Source organism: Lissotriton helveticus, chromosome 1_1 (genome assembly GCF_964261635.1).
Source record: "Lissotriton helveticus chromosome 1_1, aLisHel1.1, whole genome shotgun sequence".
In the NCBI taxonomy this organism is placed as follows: Eukaryota; Metazoa; Chordata; class Amphibia; order Caudata; family Salamandridae; genus Lissotriton; species Lissotriton helveticus.
The window spans coordinates 1,222,903,733-1,222,921,674 of record NC_136057.1 but is presented as its reverse complement, the minus strand read 5'-3'; the positions used below and the strand labels follow the sequence as shown (position 1 = coordinate 1,222,921,674).

At 40.5% G+C, this 17,942-nt stretch overlaps 1 protein-coding gene across 1 annotated transcript in view; it reads left to right on the top strand.

The window, feature by feature from the left end:
• Positions 1 to 17,488, top strand: part of TAFA5 (TAFA chemokine like family member 5) — a 620,084-nt gene extending 602,596 nt beyond the window's left edge. The window contains exon 4 of the mRNA XM_078656900.1: positions 15,062 to 17,488. Coding sequence (XP_078513026.1) covers positions 15,062 to 15,070 — 9 coding nt within the window. The 3' untranslated portion in view covers positions 15,071 to 17,488. The remainder of the gene's footprint in view (positions 1 to 15,061) is intronic.
• Positions 17,489 to 17,942: the final 454 nt, after the last annotated feature.

Genomic DNA, 17,942 nt, shown 5'->3' with positions numbered 1-17,942 from the left:
AATGTGATATATAAATAGCATTAGAAAGTCTGAGCAACAGTAAAACGCATGAACTTATGGTTACCTGTTACATTATTTCTCGATTCCAGTGCTCGACGCTCCCATGCCTTGCTCCCTGTGCAACAAGAAGTCTCCAAACGTCCTTGACATTCCTTTTGTTGTTCTTATCAATACATGCTCATTTTGCATGTTGTATCGTGTTTTATTTTTATACATAAATTGCCACCTTTCGTTTTTTTTAACACTATTGTTATGTATTTCCTTGCTCTTCTCCTCTTTTGTCTTGTAATATTGCTTAACAGACCCAACTCTTATGTTTCCTTTTTGGTTTCTCATTGATTCATGTGACTATTTCTTGTTATGTTGTATTTTGAACTATGATTATCTTTCCCTTAATAAACTCACTTTTTGAACTGAAAAGAAAGTCTGAACAAATGTTTTCTACAACGATAAGCAAAGAAAGCGGCTTTAACTTAAGGTGTATAAGAATGGCAAATAGTTCTTTGAAAGGCCCAAAGAAATATAGGTCCATAGTTGAATAAAGTTCACTTTAAAAAGTGCTTAAATAGTGGTCGGAAGTGGAATTAGGCACTAATATAATAGGATTGCTACTTAAATCGGACCCACCACTGACTTTGCTACTGTCGTTCGATGTTGTGGAAGAGCCAAGGCAAGAAGCCATCTCCATCAGAGTAGCAAACTCTGCAATTTTTATATTGTGCTGAATCGAGCCAACCCTCTGTGGTGTGAGGAATGATGAAATGCCTCACACAGCAAAGAGAGTGTGGCCAAAAGCTACAAACATCCTGCATCAATAATGTTAATGGGGTGGGAATTGGTTTATGGCTCTTTGCACTTAATACTAATGCTGGAATGGAGGGCTGCAAGGAACAGCAGACCTCCATCCCAGCATTCAACATTGTAATGTGGCTAGATTGATAATCCTGTCCCTTAAAGGGACAGGGGTCACAATGCCACACACAGGGACACGCTGTGATTCGGGCCTTGGGAAGAACATGCAGTGACTAATAGGTCAACTATCTGCTCCTTCTGATGTCTGCAGCCTGTTCAGCTTAGCATAAGCTGTTAAATATTGACAAATTAAACCCTGTGAATAGTTAATGTTAATTGCAAGAAGGGGAGAAACACACCTTGCCCCCCGCCTCTTTTCTCTTGTGATTCATAAGAGAGCACAATGTTTGCACTGCAATTTGTAGTGCCCAGTATGAATCACAAGTCCCTTTTATACACTGCAAATCCTGTCTTTTTTTCGTAAAGTCAATTGTGAGGTTCAGGCTCACTGTTTCTGATGGCGCTAGTTCAAGGAAGCAGTCACATGATTCTAGTGCCACGGTGACACTCTGTGCTGCCAAGATCTGTTCCACAAGTCTCCTTCCCATTTCAGGAAGTGGAAACAGAGAGAAGTCTTGGGGCACATGCCATTCTGTCCATGATTTGGCCACATTGTGTTTGTTCTTACATAGGCACTAGTTGGCCATAGTCTATCGCATTAATGATATGGGGAAACCCGAATGCCTTCAAATGTGGACACTCAACTAGAGTATGTCTGGTTGTGGTAAATTGCTAGATCCCTCTCACAACTAATCCAAGTGCACATGACCAAGCGCTAACTAATGTATTGAATATTTTTTCCAGATGACTGTGGTAAACTGCAGTCATCTGGACAAAACAATCAATACATTAGTTAGCGCTTGGTCATGTGCACTTGGATTAGTTGTGAGAAGGATCTAGCAATTTACACAAAAGAATGCAGCTTAAACAACACCATTTGCCTAACCCAAATCCCCTGTAGATTTAATCAGTTGATGACATGCTGAGATTGAGTAGAAATGTTTACTCAACTTATGTTTAGGCATGAAAACATATGTGTTAGCAGTAACAGGGGCTGCACCGCATCTGGCCTCTGCATTCAATTAAAGTTACATTTGGGAACCTTGGTCTCTCATTCTCTAATCTATATTCATTGACCAATGTATCTCAAATGAAACATTTTATCAAGAAATCTGTCCTGGAAGAAGCGTTATTATATTTAAAGGATAGTGTTCAAGAACATTCTGACTCCAGAATTTGTGAGCAGGAAATACTGAATAAACTTAGTAGTCTTTCGTATTGTAAAATGACCAACAATTAAGATAATATTTTGTACACATAATACTTGGGGTTTACACCTAAATTCTAATTGTTGGGGATGTGTTCCCTATTTTCACCCGCTCTTCCCATTTTGTAATTAGGGAGGTCCCGGATGTATAACCTGTTCTGTTTATCTTCCTTTATTTGATGCTTCTATGTAGAACATTTTGCAAAAGTATTTGTATCGAAAATCATATTTAGAGCAAAACAAGCTCTGAATGTCGTGTTGGCTCCACACCTGTAACATATGATTACTACGCTTTTTAGTGTATTATAAAAAAAATCTGAATCTTTTTAAATTATATTGTACATTAATTTGTATTCATTGTGTAGATTTTTTTTGTTGACTTCCAATGGAAGTCCCCACACAAACGAAACCAATTATGTATATGATAAACAAATGCTGCTGGTAGCAGTTCAGGTAACGTGTGTGACATGGTCAGCAAGCCTCAGACCACAACAGAGGAAAACATTCTAGAGGTGCAGAAAGCCAGGGAAAACACCCTAAGCAGAGGGACGTCCTCAGGGGTGATTGAAACGTCATCTTAATGCATATAATTTAAAAGTATCTTTGAATAAAGCACTATGAAGCTTTTTCAACTGGGCCACTGTTAATCACAAATGTTATTTTGTTCAGAGCTGTGCTATTTCGAGTGATGAAGCGCATGTCCCTTCTGTCTCCTCGGTTTAAGAGTTGGATATGCAACACGTTGATGTTGTTTGCTCTCTCCAGATCTGTCAGCAATAAGCACAAGATTCTTGTTTTTCCCTTTGACGTGTCGGATTGTTATGTAAGATACTCCACAGATAGCAGAATACTGCTGTGTCTCCCAGCTGTTTAGATTTTTTGCCGGCTCAAAGTGCACTTACAGAGCCTCTCGACAGAGTTGTTTTAAGAAACATTTAAACTGCAAAGCATGTGTCACAAGCGATTCTGCAGAACTCGGGATTCTGGCCAGCATGACGCGAGAACATGCTCCGATCCGCTGAACGTCGCTGTGGGTAGCGTAGACAGAGCGTGCCTTCAGCCGCCCAATCAATTTCACAGTCCTGACCTGCCTAGCAATGAAGGACTTTTCACTGGATCTAACTATGGTTTGCGTGCGCAAGGCCATAGATGGCATTTTCAAACTTTATTTTGAATTGTTTGAGCTTTTTTAAAGGAGTTTTGTGTGTAATTAAAAATCAAAGTCCATCTTATTAGTCAGTTTTGGAGTGATAATATGATTTTCTTGAGGAAATTTGTAACAAATAGCATAGTATTCCAATAATAGGTTTGGTATTACCTGGGGGCTGTTAAAACAAGTTTTCTATTTTTTTCATTGTAAAACATATTGATTTTTATATCTGCTACTGCAAACTGCTTCAGAGTTTGTAGTATGCATGCTGGGTGTGTTGTTTGAAGCTCTGTATGCAGTGTTTGTTTCCTATGATGTAGGTCCCTGTTGGAGACATCCAACTAAAACTAAATAGCAAGCTCTGGTGGCGCCTGGTGCGACAATCACTTTTGGCGCCCCCACACCCCATGACCGCCTCCTCAGATTCTCTCACTACCACCGGGCCAAAGTAACTCTCATCTCTCCAGTCATAACATATTGCTAAATACAGCCCCCCACCCCCCGAGGTCGGCGCCCCCTCCACAGGTCACCACCCACTGCGGTCACACCGGTAGCACAGCCGTAAAGCCGGCCTTGAGCAAGCTACTGGGATGAGGATGCCCCCCCCCCAGCATGATGTATACTGTAATACACAGACTGGACATCTGCCACATAACAAAGGAAAGTATGAGTGGTTCTATACTTGCAAACACATCCACCATGTAGTAATCACAAGCTCTCCTCATATTTCTAATAGTGGAACAAACTGGTGTGTTATGGTTGCATGACAATGCGTCAAGGTGGATAATATAGCCATATAGCCCGCCATAGCGGGCTATGCCGGCTATTAAATCCCCTCTGCAGCGTTAAAGGCCCGAGCTGAAGGCGAGGGACTTTTAAAGCCGGTACAGCCCTCCTACAAAGGGCTATAAGGCTATTAGAACATTCAGCCACTAGAGGGCAGAATGTTCTAACAAATAAAACAAAGCCTTATGGGAGCGTGAGGGGATTGAAATCCCCTCGGGCTCCCTGAAGCCTTTGTTCACAGCCAGAGCTGTGAACAAAGAAGCATTGGAATGGCTCCGGGCTTCTACCAGCCATTATTAGCCCCGAGCTACTCCATTGTTTTCAATGGAGCTACCAACATTCTAATGTTCCAATATTGCATGCATTACATCACCATGGTAAGTCTAAAATTACTATTATTTCCTCTACCTCTACTTACCTGTAAATGTAGTAGCTACACAGATGTAGTGGATGAGATAATTTTCTCATGCAATATAACACACATGAACTAGTCAGGGTATCCCTGTATTTAGAGCTTGAAAGGAAAACATATAAGTGCAGATACTCTGTACCAGAGTACCTCACTGTAAGTACTACGTCACTCTTGAGAAGTGCCAGTACTCTCCTTCTCAAAATAAAAAAAGTGCTGGTACTCTGTGCCGGACAGTACCTGCCCATTTAAAGCACTGCCTGTTTTAGATAACTTTTGAAGGCAGATGAACTTATTCAAAATTCATTTCGGATTTGGTTTTGCCTCTTTTCTGGTGCATTTTTGTATTAAACAGTTCATGCAATGCTTCCTCCTTAATACATAATGAAACAGTGCAATTGGTGATCCGGTGCAGTGCTGGCATCACCTTTTTAGACTACCGTCATAAGGTCGCATAAAAAGGGACATTTTTGATAACCCCTTATGTATCCTGAACTCCCCTCTTCTGCACTCGACAGTTTACACTCAAGTACACCCGCTATAGCTTAACGTACTAGTGCTAACTTCAGTAAAGAGCACGTGCACCTTTAACCAAATGCACTTTGAATCCACATGGTATGTAGTTTGTGTGACGAGGGGGAGTCTTATCTCCTATTAAAACGGGTGGGCGGGTTTTACAGCTGTTCTTCGCAGAGATCCGTGATTGCATTACATACATTTTCGTGAAAACCAGAGTAGCACAATTGGTTGTGCAACTTGTGAAAAGCACGAGGTAGGTATAAGGAAGGATGCAATCTGGAGAAGATCACTTTTAAGGCGGGTTGTGCATTTGTTCCTGGTGCCACTCGGAAGTATGCAGGGGCGCTGCGGATAAACACCAAACACTATTGCAGAGTCCACCATCTAAGTACCAGTCATTAGAAGTTGTGGAAAGTAAAGGTCACTTTAGCTGAATGTGTGCTGCGTGTTCTGTGCTCATAACAAGAAAGCAGAGCAGTGCTTAATTTGTGCCGCTGGTTGCCGGTGGGGGCCACTGGGGAACGGACTTATTTTTCTGCATCGGACAATAGGGGAGCAAGAGATGGAAAACACTCAAAACGGAAAGACGGAGGAAGAGAAAGACGGAAAAGCTGACACAAAGGGAGAAAGCAGGAAACTATGAGGGTGAAATAAATGGGGAGGGTGCTGTCTGGTAGTTGATTACAGAGGCCTGATGTAGATTTAGGACTGTGCAGCCTCGGGATTCGGTCCACCGATATTCAGTTGAACTGACTTCGGGCTCTTGAGCAGCGCCCTGGGCCCCTGTACTGATACATTTACAGGTTAAGCACTGATAAGGGGTGTTGCATTTTGGGAGATGGATTTTTGCGGATGCCAGAGCAGACGGTAAATGCAGTCTTGTAGGAGACGGTGAATTGAATGCACTCCTCAGACTGTTGTAAATGGTCTGATATATTGCAACATCCTCATGTTTATTGCTTCCTAAACACCCTTTATGTACTTGGGAGCGGTGTACTGCAGTGTTGGAGATGGTGAGAAGAAGCAGCTGATCACCATCACAGAGCACTGGCAGCCCCTGAGATGTTTCAGTTGTGGCTATCACAGTTTGCAGGTAGGTGCCGGGGCCGATTCTATGCAAATCCTTCACTGGTGGTCACTTACTGACCTCTCTGATGGGCACTACTCAAGACACAGGAACCATGGAGGAAGGGGGATATAGTCTCCAGCATTTGGAGTGGGGGGACGTTGGGGTAATATCCTCACAGATTTGGAAGTGGCAACTGATGAATAAACAGTGTCAGACAGAACATGTCTCGCTGAAGCCACGTTGCACATTGCCTAAGTCACCTTGAAGCATTGCCGACCCCAGTTGAAAACTCTGGGAGGCTCAGAGACTTTTTTGTTTTGCTAATTATTTGATTGTGGTCATTAAAGTGATGAACCCCTCCTAAAATCGGTCTGTTTGTCAAGCCAGGCGAGCCAGCAGAGAAAGGGAAGGCAGGAGATGCTATTTTATAATAATGTTATTGCTGGCTATATGGACTCGAGTAAAATCTAATATTAGGAAGAGGCTCAACACCGCAGTTACCACAATTGAATAATTAGGAGCCCGCGTGGGTTTGCTCGTAGGTTACAGCTCTTCAAGGAAACACTTGCAAAGTGTTGCAGGGTTTCGCATAGGCACGTTCTGTCACTGTATTTGATCTCCAGTGCCTGTGGAAACATTCAAAACAGAAAATCACACCTTTACACCACATGGAAATATGTGCGGATGGCGCTAGTTTCATTTAATGTGTGATAAATGTATTTATTGAACTCCATGTAACACCAATTGAATAACAGTAATTGAATAACTGAACACAAGCACTGTCCCTTGATGTTAACAGAAGAGGGAAGGATGTGACTCTACAGTCTCTGAACTGTTCATTATGTAATATTGGATACAAACCACCAAAATCCTAGCACTTCCATTTAATGAACCTGTGTTATCCTCGGCACATTGCTTTTCTTCATTATGAATCATTTTCCTTAACCATCCAGCTTGAGAGCACATTGAAGTAATTCAGTTCAGTATCTGCACTCAAAAAAGCCTGTTATATATGGTTAACATAAAATAATATTACTTTTGATTTAATAACTATATAGGCTGTATAAAGAGAGAACATAAAAAGAGACACAATTTCAGTAATTGATGGCAACACCATTGTAGCATGGGGGAGTTCTTGAATGTTTCATGTTTAAAAAAAATATCTTTCAATAAATGTCTTTCAACTCAGTGATATAATCATATATACCTAATTGAGACGCTGAGAAATGCATTTTTCATTTTAATGTAATTATCATATTTTTCGTGGTTATTTATTGCCTGATTCCCTCTTTTTGGTGGGTCAGCTCATGCTTTGGTTCTTGGTCCCTCGGTCCTCCATGCCAATATGATCCAGGTTACATACCTTTTCCAGCCCTATTTAACACTACAGATCAGTACGTACGATAGAATGTTACTGACAAGGTTCAGGTTAGACTTTTTTCATAAACTAGTAGCTTTCCCCGACAGACATAGATGGGACACAACTCTCCCTGCCTGCCCCTGTGATGAGGAATCAATACAGACTAATTTACATACAATATTATTTTGTAAATTCCATCATCCACATCGGAAAACCTGGCTATTTCCACTATTAAGGCGATGGGGACTTAGACAATGTCGTCCTGCAATGCTACGTCTTCAATTGTTAGAAACTGAACCTGTTTGCTTTCATGTCCTAAACTTTCTAAAATGTGTCATGAAGCACAGGAAAAACTTGTAAAACCCATGCCGGACGTAGTTCTAGATGACGCAATGAAATAATTCGCTCTTCTGTCCTAAATACATTAATTTGCCTCTGTCTGAATTTTAACCTGTAATATGATCTTTTTAATTCTCTTTTAATATGAAATTGTATTATTAAATGCTGCTTTTATGGTTTTCCAATGTGTAAAGCCGAATAAAGAAATGTATATATATTGGTTCTTGGATCCAAGCCAGACCCCATTGATCAGTAGTCTCCAAGGCATCTACGTTCCCCATCCAGAAGTATAATGTTTCTTATGTACTTGAATAAGGAAAGAACTAAAAAGAAATGTAAGTTATGAGTGTGTCAAAAATGGGTGTAGGTGCTTATGATGTCAAAGTTCATTAAAACATCCTAATTAGTGCCAATGTTGTCTCCCTTTAGAAACAAATATTTACAAATGCACTATGTTTTGCCTTGCCCGATCGTCTATTCAAAAGCAGGTATAAGGCATGGTGAGAAGATGAATTTGCTACATGTCGCATACAGATTCTGTATGTGCTGGTTTCTCTCTTCTCTGAGGCTGCTTCAACTTTAATTCATACACACGTATTTACATTCATCCCTTGCACCAACCTGCCATGGCAATTCACAAAATGCTAAGAATTACCTTCATCAAGCCAGAGCCAGCATTATGCTCGGGTGAACACTATCATGCCATGCATGAAAACAATTTTCATTAATTACCAGCATTATTACACGAGTTGCCCCATGGATGCCTTCAATATGGAAAGAATGACCACCATTGTGCTGTTGTTGACAACAAAATGGCAAGAATTACCACCATACTGCTAGAACCATCAATATGCCACACACCCAGAATATGCCATGCCATTATGACAGGGCGAACATTAGGCCAGTATTAGGCACAATTGTGCAGTGGATGCTGTGAGGATTTCATGTCAGGAGCAAGCCGGGACAGAGTCATAGAGACCCTCACGAATAATGAGACCTGATCAGATTTGTGGTACTCAATCACAAAAACATCACACTACCCTCGATTCTGTCAGAGGGTCATGAGATTCAGACAGGAAAGGGTCTGGAGCTCGTGGAAGATTGGTCAATGGACCTTAAGAAACAGTAGGCCTCTAACAACTTTTGGGATTGGAACTTCCTGGGGCAGGGGTTCACATCAGGTAAACAGGAGTATAGTCCATACTTAACCACATGGCACATGTCTCCGTGCTGGCAGCATTTCATGGTTGTACTGGCTTTCTGTTTGCACTCAGTTCATATATGCAACCTTGCCCCCTAGCTCTTTTGTTTTTTTCATCCTGCCCAGTTTTCACTTGGGTTAGTCCTCTTCTCTTTCCTTCAGAGCCATTTACCTTGTTTTATTTATATGTGCATTGTTCTTCAACTTGTTTGTGGCTGTTTTGAAGTCTTTAACGACTTCCCATCCTGAAGATCAGTGCTATTATCCTAGCTGATGTCTGGCTTCATTGCCATCAGTATTACCCTGAATCAGGGTAAGTTACTCAATCTGACAGCAAGAAATTAATTTATGCACCAGCTCTTGTTTTGTAATTCCTATGTGTATGAAATTGGTTTACTGATGGTGGGGGGTGAAACCCCTCTCAAGGAGCAAACCCAATCTTATTAGGGTGAAAAACTGAAAAAATGCTATTTAACCTGTGCTTAACCTTCTGTTAGCTTGGCACAAAGCAGTTAAGCTAAACTTAGATGCAATGTGTAAAGTATCTATGCAGCACTCCACACAGTAATAGAGTAAAAACACACAACACAAGAAAATTCTCTCACTAATTCTGTAAAATAGAGTAACATTTAATAAACTATTTGACACAAAAACAACTAACATTTAATCAGTAGAACTGGAGAAATGCAATTTTAAACATTTAAGGTAAGTAAAGCACCTAAAAGCACAAAGCGCCACCCACAGTCATCTGGTCGTGACACACCTGATGAAAGTCACAAATTCAGGCCAACCACGAAGGTACCCTGGTCGCATACATGGACCAAGTTACTTCTGCTGAAAGAGTTACCTTCTAAAGTCCAGCACGTAGAGTTTAATTTGCAGTGGAAAGAGTCGCAAAGAGCAGGGAAAGCATGGCGGACGGTCATCAATGTTTCACAAAGAGTAGGCATGGTGTTGAGGACGGTCAACGCTGTAGTGCGAAGATCCTGTCGGGTGTTGCAGGCAGTCATTGCCGGAGATTCATGTTGGTGGTCAACGTTCGCTGTGAATGCTGTTGCTTGAACTGCAGCTTTCGTGTTGCCAAATGTCGTTAGCGGTCACTGTAGTGCGAAGAGTCAGGTTCACAAATCTTGCATTTTCTAGGGGCTGCCCCTCTCACATGGCTTCATGCTGCTCCACAAATAAGATTTCAGGTGGAGACAGGGACAGATAGCAGAATATCGGGTGGCATCTAGGCAGGTGCTGGTGCTGGAGTATGGGGTAAAGAGCCAGTGAGAGTTCCCGAGGACAGCGGCCAAATGGGAAACTCTGAAGCCTGGGGGGGGGCAGAATGCAACAAAAGCTCAGGTAACCTAAATCAGGGATCCTGTTGATGTGGGCACAAGCCGAAGATACTTGTCTGCCTTGTGAATTAAGCAAGTGAGAGACGCTCAGTGCAGAAAGGGGCACTGCGGCCCTTGGGTCACAGTTGCTGGAAATAGAGGTGTGGGGGGTGATGCAGCTCCCCAAAAAATAATCATGCTTGAGTCCAGGAGGTAAGTAAGTAACAAAAAGGCCTTTACATTTTGTGTTTATCTTGTCACGTTTGCTGTGCTTTCAACAACAAAGAACAATGTCAGACTTTGTATTCTGGTGATTTGCTGCTTTTCTAGAATCTGTTGTTTACTTTTATTTCATTGACTACAAAGTGAAAGGAAAAGTGACCAGGGTGACAATATTGCTGAGGTATAGGAAGTGAACAGAAATGCTGGTGGGTGTGTGTTTTTTTTCAAACACACAACGACATTTAAATACCTGTAACTGACCTATATACATATTTCGACACATATACAGCAATTAGGAAAGTGCAAATGAAGAACGTATTTTTGTAATCCCGAAGTGTGATAGAAACAAAGATTTTATTAGAATCAAAGCAAACCAAGATACGCAAATGATAAACATTTGCTGAAAGATTTCGATGCATTATTCTTGGTGCCTTATATAGTTTTAACAGTAAAAATGCATATCTATGCACATTTAGTCGCCATTTCTATGGCAAATGTGCTGTCTGTAAATGATAGTGCACTACTTCACCAGTGCTCCAGAATGGACATCACACACCCTTACCACTCTCCTGCTGAATGTGTGTGGCTCATTTGCTACACTTGTTCTTAGTGTGCTGCTTGGATTTTTTACAATCCCTAAGACTTAAGTGATATCCAGCAGCGGCCGGTGCAGGTAAGAGTGGTGGGCCGGTGGGGCTGAGATGCTGAGAGGGGGTGATTTAGCAGACGACGAGGAGGGAAACATTATCATTTATTTCTTTTTCCCTTGTGGTCATCTGTCGAATCTCCCCGCGCCCCAACCCGGCCCCACCGCTCTTATCTGTACAGGCCGCTGCTGGGCAGCACACCCATTATGAAAACTGTTCCAGCACCACTGCATTAGGTGTGCTTGGCCGCTGGGAGAGGAGGGACAGGGTGCCTTTGGGTAGGCCTGCACGTTCTCAGATTGCAGGGCATTGTTGTGTTCTCATCGGTTGCAGAACATTTCGCTGAGCCTGAAACTTCCCGTCCCAGGTGCCTGAGGGTGAATCTTTTTTTCCTTATTCAGTTGTAATATTTTTTCAATACAACGAATGTTTGTTGTTCCCTTTTACTTTTATTTTTAGAAAATGTACCCTAACAAATCACGATCATATGCCTTTATGAAGTATTTTTGTATAGGTTATTGTCCAACTTTTGTATATTGAAACTTCAAATGTGTATGCCGCTGTCCATTTATTTTCGTTTTTTTGGAACATTTCTTTCTCTGCCGCGTCGTGCTTGAATTAATCATACATGAGTACTATGGTTTTCTGTTTCATTTCGGTTTACTAACAATATATTCCGGTTTGCTTTTTGCTCAAATTCACTTTGATATACTTGCGAACCGTGTAGCAACACCAGATGGCAGTATTGCACAAATTTGAGTTTAAGAACCACATACCTGTAATACGCTGGTGATGAGAAATATGCCTCGAACGTCTCATTCGAAATATATTTTTTCATCATAAAGGTCTCGTGGTTTTCTATCGAACCTCCAGGTGGCAAAAATGCAAGTTGGATCACGTTGGTTGCTAAGCAGTGATATGTTGCTAACTAAGTTCTGCCGAACGGGAAAAATAACACTATAAGGGGGGTGATAGTTGCGTAGGTGGTGTTGCTGGAACGAGAGCTGATGGAGGAATATGTTTGTATGGGGGGGGGGCAATTCACTAACATTTCATGCAACACAGCCCAGCAAGGTAACTGGTTGTGCTGCTTTAGGTGACAGAGAGACATCAGAATTGTGCCATATTTATCTGCTGCCTCCCTGGGCTGGTGCACTGCATGCTGTGCAGAGCCAATGCAGGCACCCTTGCACCATAGTGCAAGGATGCCTGCATTACGGGCAGGATTGTTTTTGGACAGGAAGGGAGATCTTCCTGCACAAAACAACTATTAAAGGAATTTTCCTCGGAGGAGAAATAAAGCTATTTCTCCTCCTTACCCCTGGGTCTGCGGGGCGTAACATTTTGATGCATTCCCCGGTTTACGACTCTTTGTAAGTTTGGGATGTGCCAAAATCCGTGGGTGGATGCACACTCCACCCATGGAATGCCTCCCTGCCGCAAGGTAACAGAAGTCAGTGAAATACTCTGCTTTGCATAATCTTAGATTTACTAAACCATGCAGGCCATGTAAAGTGGCTTTGCATGGCTTAGTAAATCCCACAAAAGGACTAGTGTTCCCTCGCGTTGCCGCGTACCACACAAGGGCAATGCAAGCCCTTAGTAAATATGACCCACAGTGTTTTGAAATGTGGTATGCGCCTGTTAGTATTAAAGTATACAAAAGAGCGATGGATGGAAAGCTAGAACTTATCTCAACGACTGGTTATTTCCCGGGCTGAGTCCCAGTCGATTGTTATTTTGCACACCGTGCCACTGCAGTTTGGACCCTGCCATATGCAACTCATTCTTGACTATGTTCTAATGTGAACAGTCCAGACCGCTCTGCCATGCCAGGTCCCGCTGAACTGGCACACGAACAACCCAGGACTGGTTTAGCCCAGTTAGGGCTCATCAACCAGGTATAGTTTGGTTCCAGTGATACATTGTGCATGGGACCCTAGTCTGGACTTACCAGTCCCACTTAGAGCAGAATATCAAAGTATACAAACAAGTAATGGATGGAATGCTTGAATTAATCTCAGCTACTGGTAATTACTTGGGCCGCATCACAGTTCATTATTATTTTGCACACCATGCCACATGAGTTGGGACCCAGCCATATGCAAATTAGTCTTGACCCGTTCATATTAATTATGGAGAATCACACTTTACAAAACGCATATTATGTATTCATGTATGCGGTTTACTTGTGTTGTTAATATTAATGACAATTCCAGTTTACCTGTTATAAATTTTGTCTAATATGACTTCCACGATGAAGAGATTAGATCATACATAAGAATGACAGTTTTCTGGTTTTACTGTGTTTTACACATAAGCATGAAGACAAAGATTTACCCATCTATTACTATATTTAAAAATAGTAAAACACAGAAAGTAGGCCTTCTTTTTGGTGTCTCTCCATGTTGTCATTCATCTTTATCAGACTAACACCTGTCCCGTGGGAAAGCAGGGGGGCTAAAAATAGGCACTGATTACCGTAAATAGCTGCAGACCTGCAAGCATGTTTTCCTGACAATGCTGTTTTCAGGTGAGTGATTGTTATATTAAAAATGGCAATATGGAGTACCTAAAACCTGACAGGTAGCCACATGTGTCTTTAATTTAGGGTGTTGATGCTTTTTAGGTTAACAATCCCTAATTTTGCAGCAAATAATTAGGAGTTGTTAAATGAGATATAATAAAATGCCTAATAATACAAAACAAATGCAAAACAGATCTTAATTACATCTTTACAAGAACGGAAACTAGTATACCATCCTTTCAGCTGAGCCCAGAAGAAAAGTAATTTTCGCTGGCATAATATGTTTTCGGGAACTGTTTTCTGTAGTAGTGTGTTTCTGTACCAGTGGCTAGCCATATGTGATACTGAACTTACTTCAGCTCTGAGATGGAACAATTTACTACTCTTTGAGTCTCTTTTTAGCAGCAGTAACTTCAGAAGTACAGTTTGTAAATAGCAATAGGCTTACTCTATTGTGGGTGGGTGCACATTCCAACCTTAACCTTTAACTAGCCTTTCATAAGCCCCTCCCTATTCCTCACAGTCCCCCCTTTAGCTATAAGTATTCCTGATTTTTCAGCCTCTCTCCTCTCTCCCTCCCACATTTACTATTAAAATGTATACTTACGTGTACGGAGACTGTACTCTAGGCAGAGATCTGCACACAAAAAAATATAGAAGATCTGGAAAGGTTGTCTCTAAACATGTTTGTGGGCAGCAGTTTGTAGTACATTAGTAGGAGTATTGTAGTACTACTAAACATACTACAAAATGCAGTTTGTGAACATACCCCATTTTGTTTATATTACGTTCATGACGTTTTCCGATCAAAGTATTGTTGTGTTATAAATGTCTACTAATAGTGCTAAAACTTAACAGGCATTTAACTGTGAGTGTAAATTAATTGCTACCTGGTTGGAAAAATCATCTCAGGGTAAAACTGTTACCACAATGTGTGGCTTTTTCCAAGTGAGAGTGTACCTCCGATGCAGAGTTCTCCATGCCAGAATGAGGGATACCGTGTGGTTTCACATTTAACAAAAGAAAAATTAGCATGTTTTCTGAATTTCTCTGCGAAACTGAGGACAGAGAGCTCATTAAACATGTGTCCGAATTTGTAGTGTGAGAAACTACAGTATCAGTGAAAATTATTGTTCACTTTGCAATGCCAGATCAGGTGCGAACCCCATGTGTGTCCAGTATCACAGAGCTTGCAATATGACCTGCTATTTCATTTTTTCAACCAATACAAAATAATAATGGACAAATGCTGATAACTTGATCAAAAATAAATATTGCTGTAAATGTTGAATACAGGTGGAAATGTTGAAAAATGAATATTATTGAAGCTGGAGTGCATATATAATACAGCAGAGACTTTATTTTCTATTTTATTTTGTTTTGATCCACAGGTCTCCTGACGAAGGTCGCAGCAAGATAATTACCCTGGGAGCGACTGAGCTCTATGAGAGCATCTCACCTTAGTCAATTTTCACTGCTGTTGATCATCCTCTGTTGTATGCCATCAACTCAACAAGTCTCTCTCCTTGATTTATCATCAAACAACCTCACTTGTCCTCAACATCATGAGCAAAAGTCTGTTGTACCTTACCAAGGAGATGTGTCCCACGGATTCTAAAATGCAAGAGACATGCTTGGGCATTAGCAATACAGTTCACAGTTAACGCTCCATATTCCTTATGCACCGCTATTGAACTCGATGTTCCCTACTTATCCCGATTGGACGATTCTACCACACTGGAGAGCATCCTTCCCAATCAGCCTTAGATTGAAGACTCTTGTCAACTTGGAGGACACAGTATGGTGCAAAAGAGAATCTCTTCTTGTGCCCCGGACTATCTGAATTGCTTTTATTTTCTTATACATTCAGTATATACGATAGACCAAAGAGCAAAATTTATGTTAACAATGGACATAATGCTATTATTAACAAAGCTACTGGGGGGCACAGTAAGGGTGTCCTACGAGGACATGACGTCAGCTGTTACAGAACTGAAACTTTGCTGTCTGGGGGACTTCCTCTGGATCACTAAAGACGGGAACCACACGGAAGACTGCTCTGGCAAACTCCATTTGGACATAGACTGCAATGGAGTATGGAGTCAAAATACCAGCCTTTGTTCTGGGAAGCAAATAAACTGTAAAAAATACACGGACTGTCTAAATGACACCATTATTCATCTGTACTTAGACTGACTTTCTCGTACTAAAATGAAAAAAAAATATCATTTTCAGTTTAACCAGTAAAACATGCCTCTTCTACAGTTCCATTTTTTGATAGTTGAAGTTGGATAATACCGTATTTGCAAAGAGCATGTTTGGTCATCTGTGGCCGATGTCTCATCCGATGCACCATTTAGCACCAGAAGTGAGTTAAGGAAAAAGTAACACTTGTTTGAAAGAGATCATTAAATGTATTTTGAAAAGCCTAAAGTTATATATTTAACAGTTTTTATATGTTGTATATTTGTAGAAAATCCTATTTAACAATTAACGTGGCCACTCTGCTGACACCACTTGACAAAAGCTCAGTTAAGTTGCGTCGTCTGGCTTCAGTTGTTTCTGAAGTGACTGGTGTAGTTTGCTTTCCTTCATTTGGGACATTCTGGGTCTAAAGCATGACCAGAGAGAACTATGTAGAAAAAGCAAAGAACAATGGTGTTTATATCACATAAATGCATTCAATCATTGCATTGTTCAAAGGCAGTTTTTAAAAAATAATTTTCATTTTGTCTGTACGTACTGGTAAAAAATAGAGCATCAATTATTTTAATCTTTGTTTCCTTACTTGCTTCTTTTTTTACCCTCCTCCTACAAAGAGTACACAGAGGTAAAAAAGAATATCTCTGTTCCTAGAATAAGCAATCAGAAAATAATTTTAATTTTTTAGAACTTTGGGAATTGAGAAAGAAAGTTGGACAGTTGTGAAAAGAGAATATAGAGGAGAAGGCCGGGGTACCAGTGCTTTGGACGAGACATTAGAGGTACATAATGCAGTGGCAAACGTTCATAAACATATTCCGCAAACAAATCATATGATCCACTCCCGGCCAATGTGTATTTTAATAATTTGTCTTTGTTTCAATTTAACTGGGCTACATAACAATCAACACAACCAACATTTGTAACCAGATTCTATTAAGACCAACAGATAGAGCAGAGGGATCCAAGAACGGATCATTAGAGCAAGTACCCTCCCAGAATATCAGTATGATCACTGAATATCAATGATCATCATTTAGAGTGATGTTATGTAAATATATCCTTTCTGAAAATTCTGAAATACTGGAACGGGTCTGGTCCTTCTGGATCAATGTTAGAGATCCCGATATTACATGGTTAATAACTGAACAAACCGACTGCAGACAGAAGTGAGTAAAATGCGGCCCATAAAGGAGTTTTAAAATAAAACATTTTAATTACATTTTTATTTCATGCAAAAGCAAATAGGACAAACGACCAGTAATCAATGTAAAGCAATTTGATAAAGATTATTTGAAGATGATTTTATTTTGATTAGCATATATATAGCAGCTTTAAACCCACCACTTGAAAAGGGTTTAATCTGGCTATGGCAAATATGGATATCTGAATAACAATGTCATGCAATAAATGTTGGTGAATGCATTTGGTCACTGAAACACTTGACCACACTGACATTTCTCTGAAGTTTGTTTTGTTTTATGTCGTTTCACATTTTAGCCATCTCTAGCTAACACAGAAAGGGTATGAATATGTTACAATATTTTTGTTATTTTACAGTATAAGCTTTTTGTGTTGCTACAGCTAAATTATGGAAATAAAGACAAATTCTTTTGTAATTGATCCATTTCTTCCCAGAACCACTGCAAATCTCATTGGCTTTTTAAATGAATAAGTATAGAGAAGAGCAATTAATCATCAGTTTGCAAATGAAAGAAAAACTGGACAAGAAAGTTGATCACTGATGTAATATTTCATACACGTTTTTTTATTCCCCATGTAAGTATGGAAATAAATCTGGTATAATTCATTCCTAGGGAATATTTTCTATGTGACCAAGTCCTGGAATACGTTACATGCATTAAGACTTCTTCCACTCCACCTGCAAATGAGGCATGACTGTCTCTTTCTTTTCTATCAATATCTTAGCCCACATACTCGATGACCTTCTTTGGTTCTTTTGTGCATCCTTGCACTATTCATTATCCACAATTTAGCCAGACAACTCAGAAAGTAATCCTTCTGCCCTTATACCTCACCAGTACTATATCTATTTAGAAAGCAATTTTG